Here is a 20341-nt window from a genome sequence, read left to right as displayed (position 1 = left end):
ATGACCAATTTAATCCAATTGCATTTCCATGAAACTTAAAAGACAAAAACTTCAACACTAGTTTCAATCAAAAGTTTTATTATTTTGGTATCTCAACTTTGAGCACAACTCTATAATATAAAAACACTTAAATTTTAAGATATAAAAATGTTCCAATTAATAAAGTTTGCTGTATGTTTATTTCATTAATAACAACTATTTCTCTCCCATTTCAGAAATAAGAAGCAAATGTAAAGAAAATATAAATTCTCTAATAATAAATAATTGGACGGCTTTATCATAAACATGTATACAATAGTATGTACAAAGATCACAGATCAGTTAGGATGGAACAAGAAACGGCAGTTCACTAGGTTACAAAAACAAAACAGATTTACAGTCTGACTTAAACCAAAGTTAACTTGTCAACAACAACAAAAAAATGCAAGTTTTCATGTAATTTTGATTGAAAAAAAGTACTTTTCTTAAGAACTGTCACAATGAAAAAATAACTGGCTCAGCTTCATTTTAATTCATGACAAAAAAAGAAAGACAAGAAATTTCAAAGCCTAAATCCCAAATAATCAGAATGTTCTGTTTTGGACAAAAGAGAAGTTAAAAAGTTTTTTTAAAACAAACACGACATAAGACTAACATGGATGAGGCGATAATGGTATGTACACAACATAAGGCTACAAATATCAATACTGGCAGTTCTATAATCATACCGAACCAGTTTATATTTATGAAGTAGGTCTTTGATTTCTGTTACGTAACTTAACTACACTCACTATTAACTTCTGACTTTCTCCTTTCTACAAAAGAAAGCTAAATTAAAAGGAGACTCCTCTTTCTACTCCATATCCCGGTGCTCATGGAGATCTATAATCATCAATGAGCACTATATTGAACTTATTCATATTTTTAACAGAAGACTTTGTCGTAAAAACTAAATCATTTGAAACAAATTTGAAGTTAATAAATTGATAATTAAGTAAAATTGTCATCGATGAGTGATTTTACTCGTCTCCTCCAGCATCATCATCTCCTTGTTCCTGTTCTGCATCCCCTCCCTCATCTGCCTTCTGCTCTGAGTCTGTTTGTTCTACTGGTTTCTCACCCTGAAAATCAAGAAATTACACTGAGAAATAAATAATTTCACACCAATATTTTTGGAAGTCTAAATTTATTTACGATCATATCATTATTATGGTTTAGATCTGTAATAGTACATTTTAATAATTAATAAAGGTGTCCACCGATTTAATTAAGGGTCACTTTCTTTTTTATCTTTATTTAATTAAAAGTACATTAATTTTTTATCGACAATTTTATTTTTCATTTTACATAACTTTTATTGAATGTTATTACACCCCATTAAATATGTGATGAAGATAAATACTTTTATGATGTTTTAACTCAATAATTTTTACATGTAAATCATTATAACAGCAAGAAATCAACAGCACTTATAAAAAAAATAAAGTTACATTAATAAGGCCTAAATTTAACAAGAACAATTTAATAACCCTGCAGAAGTTGACTAGACTGGAAAAGACATCATTTACTTTTTATTTCATTTTTATTTGACATGGAGCATAATCACATTGAGAGCTTATTAACATTGTCAGTTGTATGATCTGTCATCAGAACTGATGCATCACTACTTGGATCAGAGCACTTGTTCCCAGTATTTAAGTATCCAATTAACCAAGTGTCAAATCAATTCCATAATTGTTAAACCCCTATTATGTTTTGTATAGGACCATTGTAAAGTAGTAGCTGATCATAACACTTCAGGCAAACTTTAATCACTTCCACAACAAATCATACCGTTATTATCATTCAAAGTTTATTTTCTTCAGCTGAAAGGGACAAGTGAGATTCAACGTCAGGTCCATATTGTTTAATTTCCTCTAAAGAAAACTGATCAGCACTGATACATCTTGTCAACTGTAATCATCCATGTGGAAAAATTGTCACCTGCTTCCATTGAAAGGGAATTATTTTTCTAACGGTGTGCACGAGTGTGTGTGGTTTGGAATGGCATCTTCAACACCATGTACATCATGGGAATTTGTCATGTGGTAGAGCGAGAAATCTAACTTTCCTTCCTGTATCGGCAGCATGTCTTGTCTTAATGAGAGAAAGCTAGTATCTGTCTTCAGACATAATAAACGTCATGAACCTCGACAGAACAATACTTCCCCTGGTTGGGCAATAAATGTAACATTAGGAATTGTTGCGAGTCTATTGACAAAAAAATAATACCCCTGCATGGCAATATATGCTATAATGAACTAGAATTATATAACAGAATTAATTACCATCCAACTGATCTCCCAGTAAAGAATGAGAGACAGGGTCTTCTTGTATTAGGTGAGTGAAAGTAATCTTGTTTCCAGCTCAGTGAACTTGTCAACAATACAATAAATCTTGAATACCATTTAATTCAGTTCTGTTCAAAAGTCCATTCAGTTGTTGAACACAAAGAATATTTAACAACAAAAGAATTGTGTTTACAACTGTACATCTAACTTTATAATTGTAACATTCTATATGCCCAGTTGACCAGTCAGGGGTATATAGTGGTTCTCAGGCTCATCCATCTATGTCACTGTCCATCACATTAGTTACATGGCTATATCTTAAAATATCTCTTTGTACCATATCAATAATGGTGTTCTGATCAGGAAGTTATAATATCTTATCAATTAATTTACCAAGGAATCAATGTATACAATTATTGCTCTATTCTGGTTGGTTTGTACATAATAAATAACTTACATGTTATCTATTTATATATTTATCTAAAAAATATTATCAATTGTAATAAACAAGCCTAAGTGATTTATTTATTTTACTATGGGTACTATTTGATATAGTTCACAAGCCAAATTATAAGTGGAAAAGTATAAAATCACCATCAGTAAACTAACGTATTGTTTACTGTTTATTTGGTTTCTGGGTAGTAACTTTAAAAACATTATTGAAAAAAATGAAAGTACACTGTACTTCACACGAACACAATTTACAATCAAAGTCTATCATTATTATATACTGCAGAAATATTAATTCTTCCAAAAGTATTTCAAAACTTTAAGAGATACCTAAATCTTTTTTTTCTTTCCTTTTTATTTTCTAATATATAATATAAGACAAGAATTACATAACATCAAAATGACGTATAAAATAAGTAGCCATATTGACCATGGCCTCTTACACTGCGTATGTGAGAGAAACCAGAATAAATATAACAAAAATGGAAATGGTGAATATGTCAAAGCGACAACAACCCCACCAGGATGAAAAATGTCAGCTCAAGGCCACCCATTGGTCTTCAATGAACAGCAAGGAAACCCTCTCACCACAGGGCAGGTTGCAGCTTGTCCCAAAACAACATTATACACAGGTACAGTGAAATAGTTGCCCCATATACCCCAGCAACATAAAAGTAAACTGAAAGTGAAAAGAAACAATACATACAGAGGTCAGAAATTCCTGACTTGGGACAGGCGCAAAAAAATGTGGCAGGGTAAAAGTACTTTGGCTTGATCACAAACCTCCCCCTTTTAAATCTGGCCACTGTGGAAAAATATTACACAATTAATAACACCTAAAAATAAGTTCAAAAAGGTCCGAGTCCATTGTTAAAATAGAGACATTGATTGTTGTTCAGATTTTTAGTCAATAAGAATTACATAAAAAAAGAAGCTTTGTTGAGAACAGCAGATTTAAGAAAGATTTCAAGGTAAGCTTGATCCTCTGAGGACGTTAAAACTGTTGTGGGTAACAACTTACATTTGAGGTCACTCAAATTGGATTATCTCACCCAAAGTCAGACCCTTTACCTCAGATGTCCAGACACTGATGGGAGTATCTCACCTAAGCTGGACCCTTTACCTCTGATGTCCAGACACTGATGGGAGTACCTCATCCAAGCTGGACCCTTAGCTTTGAGGTCACTGACACTGATGGGAGTACCTCATCCAAACCGGACCCTTAGCTTTGAGGTCACTGACATTGATACGAGTACCTCATCCAAACTGAACTCTTAGCTTTGAGGTCACTGACACTGATGGAAGTACCTCACCCAAAGTGGACCCATAGCTTTGAGGTCATTGACTCTGATGGGAGTACCACAACCAAAGCTAGACCCTTACCTCTTAGATCACTGATACTGAAAGGAGTCTGTCACCAAAGGTTGCACTCTTACCACTAATGTCCTGATACTGACTGGAGAATCTAACCCAAAGTTTATAGATCCTTCACCTCTGCTGTCCAATAAGGCATGGGAGAACCTCACCCAAGGTTTGACTCTAACTCCTGGTCACTGTAATTATGGAAGTCCATAACCAAAGTTTGGACCCTTACTTTTGAGGACAGTGACACTGATTGGAGTGCCACACTTAAGATTAGATCCTTACCTCTGAGGTTGCTGAAGCTGATGGTGGAACAGCATTAGAGGTGGTATCCTGTGGTGCATCCTCCTTCTGCTGTGACTCGACTTGCTGCTGAGGTGCAGCAGGTTTTTGACCAATTCTGGCATAAATGTCCATACGTTTACTAACGACCTCTCGTAAAATGCCATCAAGCACCATTCTTCCAAGTTCTGATTTCTTCAAGTGGTCTGTGACTTGGTCCATCAACCAAGGCATGAAACCTTGTTCTATATCTATAATAGGAAAAGTAGGTATAATTGACAATCATAGTGAAAAAAAAGTAGGTAAAATTGACAATCATAGTGAAGAAAAGTAGGTATAATTGACAATCATAGTGCAGAAAAACAGGTATAATTGACAATCATAGTGAAGAAAAGTAGGTAAAATTGACAATCACAGTGAAGAAAAGCAGGTATATTTGACAATCATAGTGAAGAAAAACAGGTATAATTGACAATCAGTGAAGAAAAGCAGGTATATTTGACAATCATAGTGAAGAAAAACAGGTATATTTGACAATCATAGTGAAGAAAAGCAGGTATATTTGACAATCACAGTGAAGAAAAGCAGGTATAATTGACAATCATAGTGAAAGTGAAGAAAAGCAGGTATAATTGACAATCACAGTGAAAGTGAAGAAAAGCAGATATAATTGACAATCACAGTGAAAGTGAAGAAAAGCAGGTATAATTGACAATCATAGTGAAGAAAAGTAGGTATAATTGACAATCACAATGAAAGTGAAGAAAAGTAGGTATAATTGACAATCATAGTGAAGAAAACAATGTCAAGAAATAAATCAAACATTTACATATAGAAGTTAAATGTTTCAGTAAAATTTAAATAACTGATCACTGCTTTGCAACCGGGAGTTCATGTCATTAGTTGAGCAAATGAAAACATAAAATATGTACCTCTCTCTACAGGGTCGTAGAAGTAGCCATTGTCTGACAATGTACCAAAAACTGTAGGTACCAAATCTGCCAAGTAGCTCTGGGCAAAGGCTCTAGCAGCAATTTTATCTGAAGTTTCTTTCTCCTTCTTTGCAATTTCTCTTTGTTGTCTCATCCTTCTTTCCTGAAAATTTAGTAAAGCAATCATATTCACAAAGCCCAACCATTCAACATTAATTACATAATAGGACAAAAAGTTATTACCTCCCTTTTACAGAATTTTAGTTTTTAAATCTGTTCAAAGAACTGTTTAACTGTTTAAAATTCTAGGATAATATTTCTCAGTTGTTTGGTACTGCTATCAACCAGTTTTTTTCCTAAGGAGATTTTTCCTTCACATGAGCGACAATCAGAACAACTGAATTACAGAGCAAATGTTCAATCAAATAATAGCTCGAATACCTATTTAACTATAGGATTAAATATCCACTATTTTTTTTCACTGCTACCATAGGTGAATCTTTTTTTTTATTATAATTAACCAACCTTTTCTTCCCTGTGTCTCCTCTCTTGCTCCTCCAATCTTTGTTGTTCTACTAACTCAGCATTCCTCAACTCCTCAAAACCTCTCTGCTGTGACCTGAGATTGGCTAATTCCTCCTCTTCCATAACTTCTAATAAAGCCTGTTCCACTGTTTTCCCGACTAGCACTTCTAAGATTGGTTTGACTTCAATGTCAAAATCAAATAGCTGAAAAAAAAATATAGCATTATGCAGACACAAGACACCTACTGAGAAAACGGTAAATTTAAGATTTCATCCTATTTTCCTTATCATATTTAATTAGAAATAGCAATAATTTAAGTGCACAAAGGTTTGTCTACAATTTACAAAGAAATAAGTCATGATAAAACTTACATCACCATCTAAAATTTGTGTTGTCATGTCAACGCCTGTTTTGGCAGGGACAAACATTGGTGATGGAGGTCTGTCTAAGAAGGCATCAGTTTGTACTTCTACATCAGCTTCCTCTACACGATCACTCAGTTCCTCAAGATATAACTCCGTTTGTACATCCATATGCTTTCTACCCTCAACAGCATCAGGGGATCTGGGACGAAGCTGTTCTTTTGCCCTCTTTCTGGCAATGGCTCGTCGTCTGTTTTCTTGTTGTCTTTGTATTTCAATAGGATCTGGCTGTGCATGCTAATGAAAAAGAGTGAGTTAAAAATCATAAAGAGCAATCAGTCATTTTCAAGATGAACTTTGAGCATGAATGTTGTTTGTACTGTAAACGTATTAATTTTCATGGTTAATTTTCAAATATCTTATTGAGTGTCATATCCACAGATATCAATTTTCATAATCATCTACAAATATATACATCAACAAATACAAACAGTAAGTATCTAATTTTATGCTCACACAAAAATCACAGAAATTGAAGCTGCAGGGATAAAAATTAGCAGTCGCTCAATAGCCCACGGCTACTAGATTTTGAGCTGGGCTACCAAACTTTTGGGTATAATTTAGTTGAAAATATAGAAAATATTCAACAAAAACAAGATCACTGCTACCAGCTTTTATTTCTTCATTTTTACCCCTGAAATTTAGCCCCATATACTTAAAAAATTGTTCAAATCATTAAAAAGAATTTGAAAGACAACTTACTGCAGGTAGTGTGTGCTGGGCATATGTGTTTCCACGTACAATACGTCTGTCATACATGATGTTCCCATATAAAGGAGGGCCTTCAGTTCTGAAAAGGAAATTACCATGCTTACACAAAATATAAAGCAAAGTTTACTTAAGTTCAGATTCTTCATCTTTATTTATATTTGAGAATTTTCATTATGGTTCAACAAATATGATTTTTTTGTAAAATTTATATGGCAATGAACTTCAATTCTAATAAGTGAAAGACTGGCAGATAACGAGTACATGTAAAATACTTAAAGTATATCACACAGAATAATTTTAGTAGATAGATTTTCCTAATTTTTCTCAAAGATTACCTTAAATGAACATACAGAAAAATTTTAAGATTAAAATATGGGTCACCAAATTTTATTTGGAGATCATTGAGCCTAATATAGCGACTTTTTACATTTTATATAGATATACTGAGGAATTTTTAGTTTTGCTTATCATTAAAAAACTGGTGGATCAAATTTGCATAATAAACTCTTATCTAACATTATTTCAAAATTCAAAAGAAAATTTGGGGTTACCAAATTTTTTTTTCTTTTGTGTACTAATAAAAAAATAAAACTCCCATTACATTTTTTTAAAGAACATTTCACAGCCAATAACCCCCCTCCTAGAAAGAGAGTTTATGTAGTTCATGTCTGTAATTTTGCCTAATTTAGGTTTATGCCAAAAAATCTTTTTGAATAATTTAAAGACAATGTTTTTGCATCTTTTTCAACACTATTTATCATTGAAAATACACACTTCTGTACGATTTTGCAAGATGACAGAAAACCAATTCACCATGTAATATATTTGGTCTAACTTAAATATGAGGGACATCAGGAAAGCATAATTTTTACCATTTCAATCTGCATAAGCAGAAATTTGCTAATTCCATGTATCTATGTTTGACAAAAATTAAAAAACAGCCAATCTACATGTATCTATCATGGCAACTTATAGCAGAAATAAGCAACTGACGAAGTCAATGCAGATTGTTTTTTAACAACCTATTATATGAAGGCAGTGGCTGCTCATCCACACAATTGTGGACAGGGAGCCTCTACAGGCTAATAGTCCACACAACCGGTTTGAGTCAATAACACACGGAATCATGATGGAAATGGTTCATTTGTAAACGTTAGTAATATGGAAATTGTGAGAAATTCTTTTTATACAAATATATTCAAAATGATACAAAAACAATTTAAATTGTAACTGATTTAACAAAAAACAATTAAAATTCATTCAGAATTAATACAAAATACACATGTAACAAACATGAAAGACTGTTTTAACTAAAGTTTGCACATTGAGAAAGATTGTTTTGGCACATGATTCCGTCCGGCACATTTTAAATCATAATGCTGCCATTCCAGACAGCAATCACAAGCTATAGTATTATGAACTCCCACAATTTCTCATTAACACATGAAACATATCCATTCACACTGGTCCTTCTTTGTAGAAACTAAAATGTTAAGAACATTCAATGCGTTTTTCAACACGTGGGATATCTATATTTTTGACCAAGATTTTATTTTTTTTAAACATCTGGTAAAGACGATGCATATGCTTTTGCACCAGTCAACATAACTCTCTGTCACTTGTTCTGTGTCTGACCAACGTAAAATTGGTCCATTTGTATGCACAGGGACTTGCTCCCACTATCAAATAGGCAGTCAAACTAGTATATAACATGTATAGAAAACTGTTCAGTTTATTAAATGTGAACACAGTTCGCAATAACATTAATAGTCGTACATTTGCAAATTAGTTCAACAACACTAACATAACGAATCAGGCGTTTCCGTCATGATTCTGTATATTTTTGATGCAAACCAGATGTGTGGACAATTAGCCTGAAGAGGCTCCCTGTCCACATATGCATGGACGCGGAGCCACTGCCTAAAATGAACACAAGTCAACCTTGGAAAAAACAATACCACTTACTGTTCCACACCAACAGCTTCTCTGTACTTCTTTCTTTGTGGTACAGCACGAGGCTGACTGGCAAATGTGTATGTGCCTTGCGGCTTCTGTGGTAGAACTGCTGCCATTGAGGTGTGTATATGTAATCACAGATCTATATGAACTAAAAATTTAACTATCTGGAAGTAAAACAAACAAATATTAAAGCAAGCATAACATGCACGTGCAGATTCTTATAGTTAATTTGTATGAGTTTTTGCTACAAACTAGTTTTGTTTGTTTGTTTGTTGGGGTTTAACGTCCGAGCAGCAATATTTCAGCTATATTCAGATGATGAACATGAAATTGATGATAAAATGAACATGAAATGATGATGAAATGAAAAAGGGATGGGACACAAGGACAATGGGGTCAACAAATTTTGATTGCCACTGGAAATAGGGAGAGGTGGGTAGGGTCGGGCAATTTAGCCTCCTGTGGCGGAGCCCTATGGTTCCTACTCCGGGAAAATACCACAATAGGGTTCTTTAACGTGCGAGGAACGTGGCATCTTTTCCAACATGGTGCACCACTATGGTTTGCAGTCAGGTTTTCCATATTTTAGCCTGACAACCCCAGCATGTAACACGCCAGGGGTACCCCATTCCACCACCTGGAGTACACATCCCAGTTGTTCTGTGGGCAGAGCGCCCTAGCCTCCGACTAGGGTTCTGAGCACTATTTAGTCGCCTTTTACGACAAGCTTAGCGCTGCTGCAGGCCTATTCTTTTAACACCCGGACCTGCACGGGGAGCTACAAACTAGTATCAACAATTGATCTTTATAACTTTAATCCCATTAAAATTTTGTCTTCAAACAGTATTTGAGCTTAGCAATAGATGTATATTTTAGCACAGACTTTTGAGGTTTATACTGGTAAAAAATACATTAAAATATAAAAAAGGAATTTAAGGACTGTGGACTATCATTTTATTCGTGCATGTATTCAAGTTGATATAGTAGTTCCAAATAAACTTGTATAACTATTACATTACTTACTATTCACATTCTTGTAAGGAATGCTACAAATTATATCACTGCAGTCTTGAATTTGATACATACACTCAGTTTTGCTTTTTGGTATAATGTCTATTTGTGTTTAACATGCAAATAAATGAACATTACTAAATATTCGAGATTAAGTATGAGTGTCCGTCCCCTGAGTGATTGACAGGGCCAGTGGTTAACATGACTTCGCTGCCGTGACTTGATTTGTGATGAAGTTTTAAATTACTTAGGTTTGACGAGTAGCAAATTTAACTATGCTATAAATATAACCTGGTGTTTGTGATTTACTCAATATGCAAGACTGTATTTACCCTCTGATCATCCACCGAGCCTTTTGTTCCGATCGTTTCTTACCTCCCTTCAAAATATTTAGAGTGACGTTGCCATGATACAACAGTTACGAGGCGAATCGCTACACAAATAAAATAAAAAGATATGATATTTTATAAAAAAAAATAAGATAATTACCATGAGTCAATATATCAATGTATAATGTTATTTGTTGTAACAAAATATTTATAGCCACGAATATAAATATTTTATTTAAAAAATAAAATTTACTGCATAATATAATTTTACACATTTGATTTCGCGGAACGAACTTGTAAGCAAGGATGTTAAAAAACGAATCTCGTGTAAAATGACTGGGACAAAGAGTACAGACTTATTACTCATGATTAAATCCCACATAACATACACACACAAAATGCCCCAATTTCCAAATATTATTAAATAGTTAACATATATGTCACAGGTGGATCCATGATTTCAGACGGAGATATTTTTAAGGTTGGGGCTTTAATATGATTAAATGTCGAAAAAAATTTATTAAGGTAAAATTTGTGAAAAAATCGAAATTCCCCCCAAAAAATTACCAAAATTTCGTGCGAACGCCAGACACGCCCGTCCAATGTATGCTCTGGATTTTAAGAAAACATATAGCAGAAAATTATGGTTCATAATACGATTTGTGCGGAATGAAATGCAGAACTTGATAAAAGGTCAGTTAAGAAAGAAATATTTTTAGAAAATTCCGTACTACTTTTTTTACATCATTTCGAGGAATATGTGTAAATAACATATTTGTGGCAACCATGTAATTTTAAAAATTTTTGAGCACACTGTGCTAGTACTACACGTATATCTATGCAGTATATATAGAGGCAACTCCTTTGCTGTACTTGTGTAAAGTGATGTTTTTGCAGTCTGCCTTGTGTTATGAAGATTTCCTCGTCGTTGTTTGATGACCAATGGGTGGCCTTCAGCCGACATTTTCATCCCGGTAGGGTTGTCTCTTTGACATATACGCCACACCTATTCTCGTTTACCAAAAGATGCATAACAAATATACAAATAATTTGAAGAAGAAGAAAAAAACCAGACAACAACATATAAATATTTTATAAAGGAGTATATAAATTGTAATGTCTATAAAGTTCCAAAATGATAAGGTTTTCATAGTTCTAACTAAAGGGCTGTATACCGTGAATCACATATTATCGGTAACCGGAATTCAAAGGGTTGACTTTGTCACAAATGGAAAACAGGAAGATAAAGACAAACATGTTGTACATGCAGACAAAGCCTCAAACAACATCTTTTTTATGTAACAACAATTACTTTCAATGTTTTGTATTGGAGAAGATGCAGAAGAAACACAGTAGCAAGATTACGCTATCAAAGCAAGAGGTTATTGATAATCAAGGCAGTTTTATCTTTATTTAATCTCTTAGTACAATGATGACAAATGTGATCATATGTTAATGTATTGGATACCCAAACTACACATGAATCCGTACACACAAAGCTTATTAGGCGAATGGGAAAAGCACATCACCAAGACTCTTTCTAAATTGTTGATATCCATTCTTACAATTTTCAAAATGATCTTCAGTATTACTAAGGCACATGTTTTCTCTGGTGTGATAAAAATTATATGTGGATTATAATAAAAATCAAAAGATCTGTTGAGAAATCGTTCTCGATTCAGTTATTATCCAAACCATGGATTGATTACAGGTCAATGTCCAAATACAACGGCATTAACTCCGATTTTCATTCACACCTGCAATTGAAGTCTAGTAAAGTAATAGACAACAATTCCTCTTCTTGAGTCAAATATGACTCTAAACAGTCTTCTATATACACAGAAGAAGATGCCAAACTGGTGAACGATTTTAATACACTAATGTGTCATAGGTTGTTTTTCGTTCAACATAATTTCATAGTCCTGAATGAACTATTTTTGTCTAAGTCCTCATTACAAAGTTTTACGGTCTGTCCCTCCTCTGCATCTCCTGCATATATTATGGGAAGATTTTTTTCGCAGGGTGTAGGGTGGCGTGGTTTGGGCGGTTCGGGCTTCACATATGTCAAGGTTAATTTTACAGGCACCTACCCCACAACCCTGGCGACCAAGCGAGTGGCTGATATTGGCAAAACGGTCGTAACTCTAGTCGGTTGAAAAGTCGTACAGAGCTTATATGACAGAGTACTGGTCTCTGTGCTTTACTGTATAAATGCACATTACCGGTAGGGAATAGTAAGTCCCTATTGCCGGTAAATTACTATATGAATAAAAAAAAATGGCCGTGACTATTTTGCCCGATCTGGTAAAATAGCTTATTTCATGTCCTTTAGCTATTTTGCCGGATCCGGCAAAATAGCTTATATAATGTTAATTGGCTATTTTGCGGTTAATATTTAACAAAAAATGCAAGACTTCATACCAAGGAGTTAAGCAATTAGATTATAAAACGGGAGATATGATGTCGAATGAAATTTTATGAAAAGTCATAAAATTTTGATTGAAAAGTATAAAAAATAGCACATAAATCAAAGTATAATTGGAATTCTAATCATCAGAAATTTACAGATTTTCTGTCATAGAAATGGTTAAATTCGTTAAAATTTTGAATGAAAATTTCTAGAATTTTATACATGAATTGAAGTGGAATAGAAATTACAATATTTAATTGATACAGATTTCTTTACATAAAAATATGAATGTAAAATACGTAAAAAATCAAATGATTGAATAATTGTTTGGGTTTAACGCCCGAGCAGCAATATTTCAGCTACATCCAGGCGATGAACATGAAATGGATGATAATGATGATGAAATAAAAAAGGACACAAGGATAATGGGGTCGACAAATTTTCTCACAGAAATGAAAGTACAATAAGAATTCCAAATGTTTAAAATCGATACAGATATCTTTATATGAAATAGGACTGCAGTTAAAAATGTTACATGCACATAACTTAAAAGACATAAACATAAACATGTCATCAAATATGTGATAATATTTGTATGGTAAAAAATACACCAATTAATTAATAAGGTAGTTTTTCTATTGTTAATACATAAGTTATTATAGTAAATGTAAGAATGCATATCATGTTCGTTCCATATAATCTTATATTGAAATTGTATTAACTAACTGGTTCCCGCGAATCTTTCACTACGTTCAATTAAGTATTTATCAATCAATCTTCGGACCAGTCAGAAGATTTCAATGGCATTGACACTAATGACAGGCCTTAGAAGATCACTGTGTTTAATTCCAAAGTTTGCGTTATGCGCGGGTCGATCATTGACCGTCCCTTCAGTTTCTAAGAGGACGAAGTTCCACAAAATAACATCGATTCAAAGATTTTCGTCTACTGTACCAAAGCCGAAGAAAGAAACGTATGTTTTAAAAACGTTGTTTCGTAATTGCTATTTTACCTGTTCAGTACAGGGATAAAGATGGGCCAAAATAAAGCTTAAGATATGTTTTTTTTTCTAACCTAGATGGAAAAACGGATTTAGAAGTACTGGTTGTTTATATTTAGAATCGATTGTAAACACACGTGTGCTTTTGGGGATCGACTAAGCTTATTGTACTTCAATTTTTGCGAATTGTGTTTTTATTGTATTCTGAGTTTTATGTCACACATATTTCTTTTCAAAATTAAAAAAAAAATATTTAAAGTCGCCATTTTTTTTTATATCAACAGGCGGTCGCCATTTTTTTTTGTATCAACAGTTGGTCAAATAAAAACGTAGATATCACACAAGAATGGGAGGCTACAGCTACAAAATTTCTTATATACACCCTTGGACCATTTCTGATCAATTTGAAATAAATTTTATGATGATAGATCGGGTTTTGTAGAAGGAGTTTAAAATGTAAATGAGGAGGGTAACTGCCCTTGAATGGCTTGATGGTGGGGCTACGCAGTCAGGAGTCAAAACAAAGGCTTGTATAAATGTTGATATCATAAATGCAGGGAAAGCTACAACTATAAAACTCCTTGTATACACCCTCATCCTATTTCTAATCAATTTTTAACAAATTTTATGACGATTGATTTGGTTTGGAAAAAGGAGTTTGAATTTTTAATGAGGATGGAAGTACGCCTTCGAAGGTGGGACCAGTTTGAAAATTTGACAAATGATTAAGGTCTTGAGTATCATGGTATTGATCAAAACAAAACATTGAAAAAGTCTGGAGACAATTTGAGATGGGATATTTTTATTTGTTTTTCAACCCACATTGGGTCAGAATACCTACATTTATCATGATGAACTGTTGAAGCGATGGAAATCATCCACCATTAGCAGGGCACACTCAGCATTAACGAAATGCATCATGGGTAATCTCGCTGTATATTGCCCCATGCAACATATTTATTATCGTACTATGTAAAATTGTGCAAGATTCCAATCCTTGCTATATATAAATCCTTGGATATACATGTACATGTACACTGTAGATGGTTTCTGTTTTCATAAGGCCCAAAATGTGCAAATGGGAGTTACACGTACATTGTATCATACCGAACTAATAATTTACTATTTCTCATTTTCCTGTCTCAATTTTATGTTTTTCTAAAAAAATATTCAGAGGTTAAAATTCTCTCAGAGAAAGACTTCAGGTGAAGTTCTAAATTTCAAAATTATTTTTTAAAAGAAGAGTCGGAGGTTTAATTTTAAATTGAATTAAAATTGTCAGGGTCTGATATCCTAATTGAATTAATATTGTACAGATAACAAAAATATCTTACTTTGATTTTGGGTGAGGTAATTTCAGGTTACACATTTTGGGCTTTTTGAAAACAGAAATATGTATGAAAAAATAAAATTGAATTTTCGAAAAGCATTTTAAAAAACATTGATTCTTGCCTGGACATCATGTCATTTTGTAGATGTGTATGAACTTTCAGACGTAAAGATAATGTGATAATGAAGAAATATGCAAAATACATGTACATGTGGTATTTGGGTACAGGGAAACATTTGTATACTAGTACAGATGCGGGTTACATACTTTGGTGTATACCCTTTTGTCAGTTCTTGTGATTTACATGTATTATCTGGAGCTATTTTCTATGTTGGCCTCCCATTGTTAGTTTAACTTCAGTGATAGAACCTTTTATCAGTTATGTTGTATATACTAAACTATCTTGAGAAAACAAGAAGAAATTCTTAGTAAACTTCATTCAGTAGTTATGCCAATTCTGGCCAAGAGTTACTAAAAATGGTAACCATACCATAGTCACAATATTCTCTGACCCTGCAACCCACACAAAATGATAGTGTAGGCAGAGCTTGTTGCCTTTGGAATGGAATGGTAGCTGACCAGTGGGTTCATTGGTTTTTTTTATCGGAATCCGGTCTGATAAGACTTGCCTGCTTTGTTCTGTTCCAAGGGTAATTTTAAGTATCATTTTTTGAGAAACAACATTTGAGGCTACTTGTAGGATATTTAATTTTTCAAATTTATAGTTAAAAGAAATTTTTTTTTATAGTTTTGTCAATTTACATGTATTATTTATGAAAAGCTGGAGGAATTAAAGTAATCATCCTCTCATCCGTCCATTCTTCCATCTATCATTCCCCAGCCCAGAAACCACTGAATGTTGTTGATACTTTCACACATTCTTTATCTCATGATGCTACTGTGCACCTGGTATTTCTTTTTTATCATGATTTTAATTTGGGGTTTCCTAATGCAAAGCATAGACTTTGTCATTTATGGACCATTGAGGGACTACATGAATGGGCTGAATAGACTTCGTCATTTATGGACCACTGAGGGACTACATGAATGGGCTGAATAGACTTTTTCATTTATGGACCATTGAGGGACTAAATGAATGGGCTGAATAGACTACGATGAAACACATTCTTTTTTTTATGATATCATTGTGCATCTCTTACTTTGTTTTTCATTTAAATGGCTTTTGGGGGTCACCTTTATGATTTCAGGTGAGGGAACATTAAATTTCAGAAAAATATATAATCTCACATACTTTTTCATTTGTGTATGTACAGAATATGTAATTTGTACACATACTGTACATTTTCTTTTCTACAGAACAATTAAAACTCTGAAAGTATGAAACACAAATTTTCATTCAAATTGGTTAAAAATGTTTAAGAAAGTTACATGTATGTGGAACTACTTAACTTGTGCATGTACCAGTACATACATGTATATATGTATCTAACCAAATATTCTGAAATTAAATAGTTTCCCCAATTTTTCTTTAAATGCTCTAAAAAAGGAAACTGATTGCTAAATACGACAAATCTTGGTACATACATGTACATGTATATGTTGTTTAACCTGTTTTTATTGTAGAGTAGTCATTACATTCATAGATCGTGATGGAGATCATATACAGGTGAAGGCTGTTATAGGCAGCAATCTGCTTGATGTTGCTATCGATAATCAGGTAGAACTAGAAGGTATCTTTTTAAATTTTATCTATCAGAGGTCAGGTAAAATATTGTGTTTCACACATCATATTTATTTCAAAACAAAAAAATATGCTACTGTTTAAAGTAGTATTTTCAAGCATGATTTGAATTGTCTCTAGTATACATGATTTAAGACTTCTCAAGACTAAGTCAGATCATGTAGTTGTATTGACTTTTCCAATTTTCTCCATGTACGTGAATACTTCCCTGTAACAAGTTCAGTGAAACACAGTATTTTCAAAATGGCGATATTTTCGTTCCTATTTCCATCTTCCAAGAAAGTGGTTAAATTTGATGCTGATTATTTTGGAATTATTTTCAGAGTGACTGTACATTTGAAGTTAGAGGATGGTAGCGAGCATTCAGTGAAGGCCAAAGTTGGTGACAATCTCCTGGATATCATAGTTGATAATGATTTAGAAATTGATGGCTTTGGTTTGTACTATCTGTGATTTAATCATTTATCATTAGTGAAAAGATAAACAAGTAGAAAATTTAACCACTTTACTTTGTGTAATGTCAATACATGTACTGGCTTTATTTTTTACTTTTTTACTTTCTGCTTCAAATGCTGTTGTTTATTGCGAAATTTAATTGAATGTTAACTAGTTACATGTATACACAAAAATGTTATTACAGAAAAGGATATACCTTGGCTTCATTGATAACTTTAGATAAAGGTGTTTCATTTTTTTCTATACATGTATGTGTTTTGTTAATTTTGAAATTTTGAATACATGTATTTATTGGTAAATGCCAAAGTGTCCAGCATAAGGGTTATCAAGTATGTTTTTTTAAATAAATTTTATAAAAAAAGAGACTGGTTTCTAGCAAAAAATAAGCTATCACCCTTTTTAACAAATTAAATTAGAAAATATGAGAACTGAAGTACCTAATATCAGCCTATATTTCCATTAGACATTTACACTTTCTTACTGACAAATTAACACTGTTTCAAGAAAATTAACAACTCTTAGTAATTATTTGTCAGATTTCGCATTGTAAATGACACGGACTAATGCTGACTTAGCAGGTTAAAGTTGTATTTCACTGTTCATACTGTTTTAATACCATATTTGATACATTCTACATGAAAATCAATATTTTTGCAGGTGCTTGTGAAGGAACATTAGCATGTTCAACCTGCCATTTGATATTTAAGCCTGATGATTATAAGCTGATTCCAGAAAAGCCCACTGATGAAGAATTAGATATGTTAGACCTTGCATTTGGGTTAACAGATACGTAAGTCCATGTGCCCACATATACTGTAGAAGGAAATTTATTACAATCTGAATCAATAAACTAATTGATTTTTGAACCTGTAAACTGTAACTTTTACATCTGATATTGTATTTCCAATACAAAATTAAATGCCATTAACAAAGACAAGATACACACCTTAGAAATGTATTGACTTCTCAATAAGCATTTTTAACAGCATATTAGGCAACAGTTGATTGTCTTCAAAAAGGAATTAAATTTTCTTTGAAAGTGTTTGGACAATAACTTTAGTAAAAATGAATGAATGTCATAGAAATTTTACTAGAAAGTGCATACCACAAAAGGAAGACTTGGATTGATTGTTGGGGTTGTGATTTTAGCCAAGTAAGAATAAGGGACTCTAAAGGAGCTAAAAAAAAGTTTTTTTTCTGATTTCTGCATAATAATTTGAGTGAAAGGGAATATATCACTTTCACATTGTACCTCAAGGTGCCATACCCCCAAAGGAAGGATTGAGTTTGGCAGTTTTTACTGGAATCATTTAGGAATAAGGGGCCAAAAAAGTGGAAACTTTGATAATCAATATTCAAAGCAGTATCAAGTTTGAATGTTCAAGGTTTGACGTCTACAGTCGTATCAATCTGTGCCCTGCAATGCATTTTGTCAAGCTATTGACATACATTTAATTTGATAATTTGATAAATTTAGTATGCACTGCTGTATGTCAACATTTTTACCAATAAATATGTTGTATTACTTTTAATTGCAGGTCAAGATTAGGTTGTCAGGTGATTGTAACTAAGGATATGGATGGATGGGAGATATCAGTGCCCTCTGGTGTAGCAGATGCTAGAGATGCTTGACAAAAGATTGATTTTAGATGGAACATTACAACACTCACAGGAGACATTCATAATAAACTGGATAAATCTTTTTACTACTAACAAAAATGTTAATGATAAAGGTCACTTTAGAGAGGGCTTGCATTAATCCTCCATTAAATTTTATAATGACCTATAATACACCAGGGTATCGCAAAAAGAATTTATATCATTTTAAAAAAAAAAGCTAAATGTGTGTTATGCTCAGTGGTAATAAGTCCATCAGCTTTCAACCTTGTGTTTTTATTTTTAAAACAATAAAATAATAATTTTAGTATTGATTAAATGGAAATAGTCATAAAAAATATTTTTCTGAAGTAATTTCAGTAGATTATTTGTTGTATCGTTTTTTTCAATCAAAGAAATATATATCTACCTACTTTCATCACCTACAATTTGATATTTTATTAATTTTCATTTAGACCTTAATGATTTATATTGTGTATCGTTTTATTTATACCTAATGTATTGAACAACTTTATTCTGTGACATATCTGTGAAATTAATGTTTGTGGTTTTGTTGCACATGATGGAATTCAGTAGCCTCAACTTATGTGAGATTTTCCATCTGTGAGATTTACTTTAGAGTTTACACCAAGAATTTACTTGTCTTGGGTAAATTTCACTGCCCTTGATGAAGGGAAAGTGGAATCCTAAACACTGACATCAGAGATTTGAGTACAAAAATTAACCATGTAATTACACTATCATTATAAATAAGGTTTATAGAATTGGTAACAAGGGGAGATAATTTGTACTGAATCCACTTGTATTTTATTTTACAGTATAGGTATTTAATTTCAAATATGAATGCTTATCACATCTTTTTTCTATTGTTAATTTTAGGTCAGGGAAATTCATAATGTCACCAATTACTATAAGATATTACTTGGATTCTTATAGCCATCCCATGTCATCCTATACAGCCAGATATTTATCTCAGGTTACTGCTAAGTGTTATTGCTGCTTTATATGGCAATGTATACATGCTATATTCTTCAAGATATGGAAAGTAATTTCAGCTTATACTTTTAAAATATATCCAGGATTGTTGACATGACAGGACTTACGAACACTATTTTCATCAACTGTTTGAGAGACTGTCGACAAACTGTAGTTTGGATTGACCATTGTATGATGTAAAATCTGGAACATTTAGGCCATGTTTTACTGTAAGATGTGTTTTTCCTTTTTTTATAACTTAACTTAACAATGTTAAATATAGATTTTTAGATATGAGTGATTCATTGAATTTTCAAGTGGAATAACTTTCTACTGTCCTGATGTCAGTATGTGAAATCACTTCTTTCTTTTAACTTTAGGGCGTTATGAATACAAAATTGTCAAAATACTCTTCTTTTGTGGTGTACCATTAAATGCTTTATAACATCACTAATAGTTTCGGATTTACATGTGCCATTTAGAAAAATCAGTAATTGAATTAAAAAATATGACCACTTCTGTCTAAAGTGGAGAGTAGATATTGTACACCACTAATTA

The 20341-nt window shown here is 32.8% G+C and overlaps 2 protein-coding genes across 3 annotated transcripts; one reads left to right on the top strand and one right to left on the bottom strand.

Annotated features, from left to right (window-relative positions):
- Positions 1-61: 61 nt before the first annotated feature.
- LOC148615277 (radial spoke head protein 3 homolog) lies at positions 62-10415 on the bottom strand. The gene is made up of 8 exons (XM_088590073.1): positions 10297-10415; positions 8960-9117; positions 6986-7073; positions 6233-6520; positions 5861-6064; positions 5336-5498; positions 4407-4654; positions 62-1100 (listed from the first exon to the last, which is right to left on the bottom strand). The coding sequence occupies exons 2-8, from the start codon at positions 9064-9066 to the stop codon at positions 999-1001; spliced, it is 1200 nt and encodes a 399-aa protein (XP_088446199.1). The 5' UTR covers positions 9067-9117; positions 10297-10415; the 3' UTR covers positions 62-998.
- A 3054-nt stretch (positions 10416-13469) lies between these two features.
- Positions 13470-20233, top strand: LOC148615276 (adrenodoxin-like). 2 transcript variants are annotated; one of them, XM_088590069.1, is made up of 4 exons: positions 13470-13676; positions 16618-16724; positions 17849-17981; positions 18730-20233. In XM_088590069.1, exons 1-4 carry the CDS (start codon positions 13504-13506, stop codon positions 18821-18823), a joined length of 507 nt encoding a protein of 168 aa, XP_088446195.1. In that variant the 5' UTR covers positions 13470-13503; the 3' UTR covers positions 18824-20233. The 2 variants fall into 2 exon arrangements, with proteins under 2 accessions (XP_088446195.1, XP_088446194.1); XM_088590068.1 differs by lacking the exon at positions 16618-16724 and adding an exon at positions 17059-17171 and having other exon boundaries at positions 13471-13676.
- The last annotated feature ends 108 nt before the right edge of the window (positions 20234-20341 follow it).

The sequence above is a fragment of the Perna viridis genome, chromosome 6 (assembly GCF_037379345.1).
Source record: "Perna viridis isolate PV_CMFRI_1.1 ecotype Kerala chromosome 6, ASM3737934v1, whole genome shotgun sequence".
Lineage (NCBI taxonomy): Eukaryota > Metazoa > Mollusca > Bivalvia > Mytilida > Mytilidae > Perna > Perna viridis.
This window is presented reverse-complemented; position numbering and strand designations above follow the sequence as displayed.

Bases quoted from the DNA above. Each gene is read 5' to 3' on its own strand.
- LOC148615277 (XM_088590073.1), bottom strand. From the start codon at position 9,066: ATGGCAGCAGTTCTACCACAGAAGCCGCAAGGCACATACACATTTGCC. The intron at 6,065-6,232 runs GTAAGTTTTATC...TTTTTTTTTCAG, and splicing joins CACAAATTTTAGATGGTGAT to CTATTTGATTTTGACATTGA. The intron at 4,655-5,335 runs GTACATATTTTA...TTCCTATTATAG, and splicing joins CTACGACCCTGTAGAGAGAG to ATATAGAACAAGGTTTCATG.
- LOC148615276 (XM_088590068.1), top strand. From the start codon at position 13,504: ATGGCATTGACACTAATGACAGGCCTTAGAAGATCACTGTGTTTAATT. The intron at 13,677-17,058 runs GTATGTTTTAAA...AATTATTTTCAG, and splicing joins CCAAAGCCGAAGAAAGAAAC to AGTGACTGTACATTTGAAGT. The intron at 17,172-17,848 runs GTTTGTACTATC...ATATTTTTGCAG, and splicing joins TTTAGAAATTGATGGCTTTG to GTGCTTGTGAAGGAACATTA.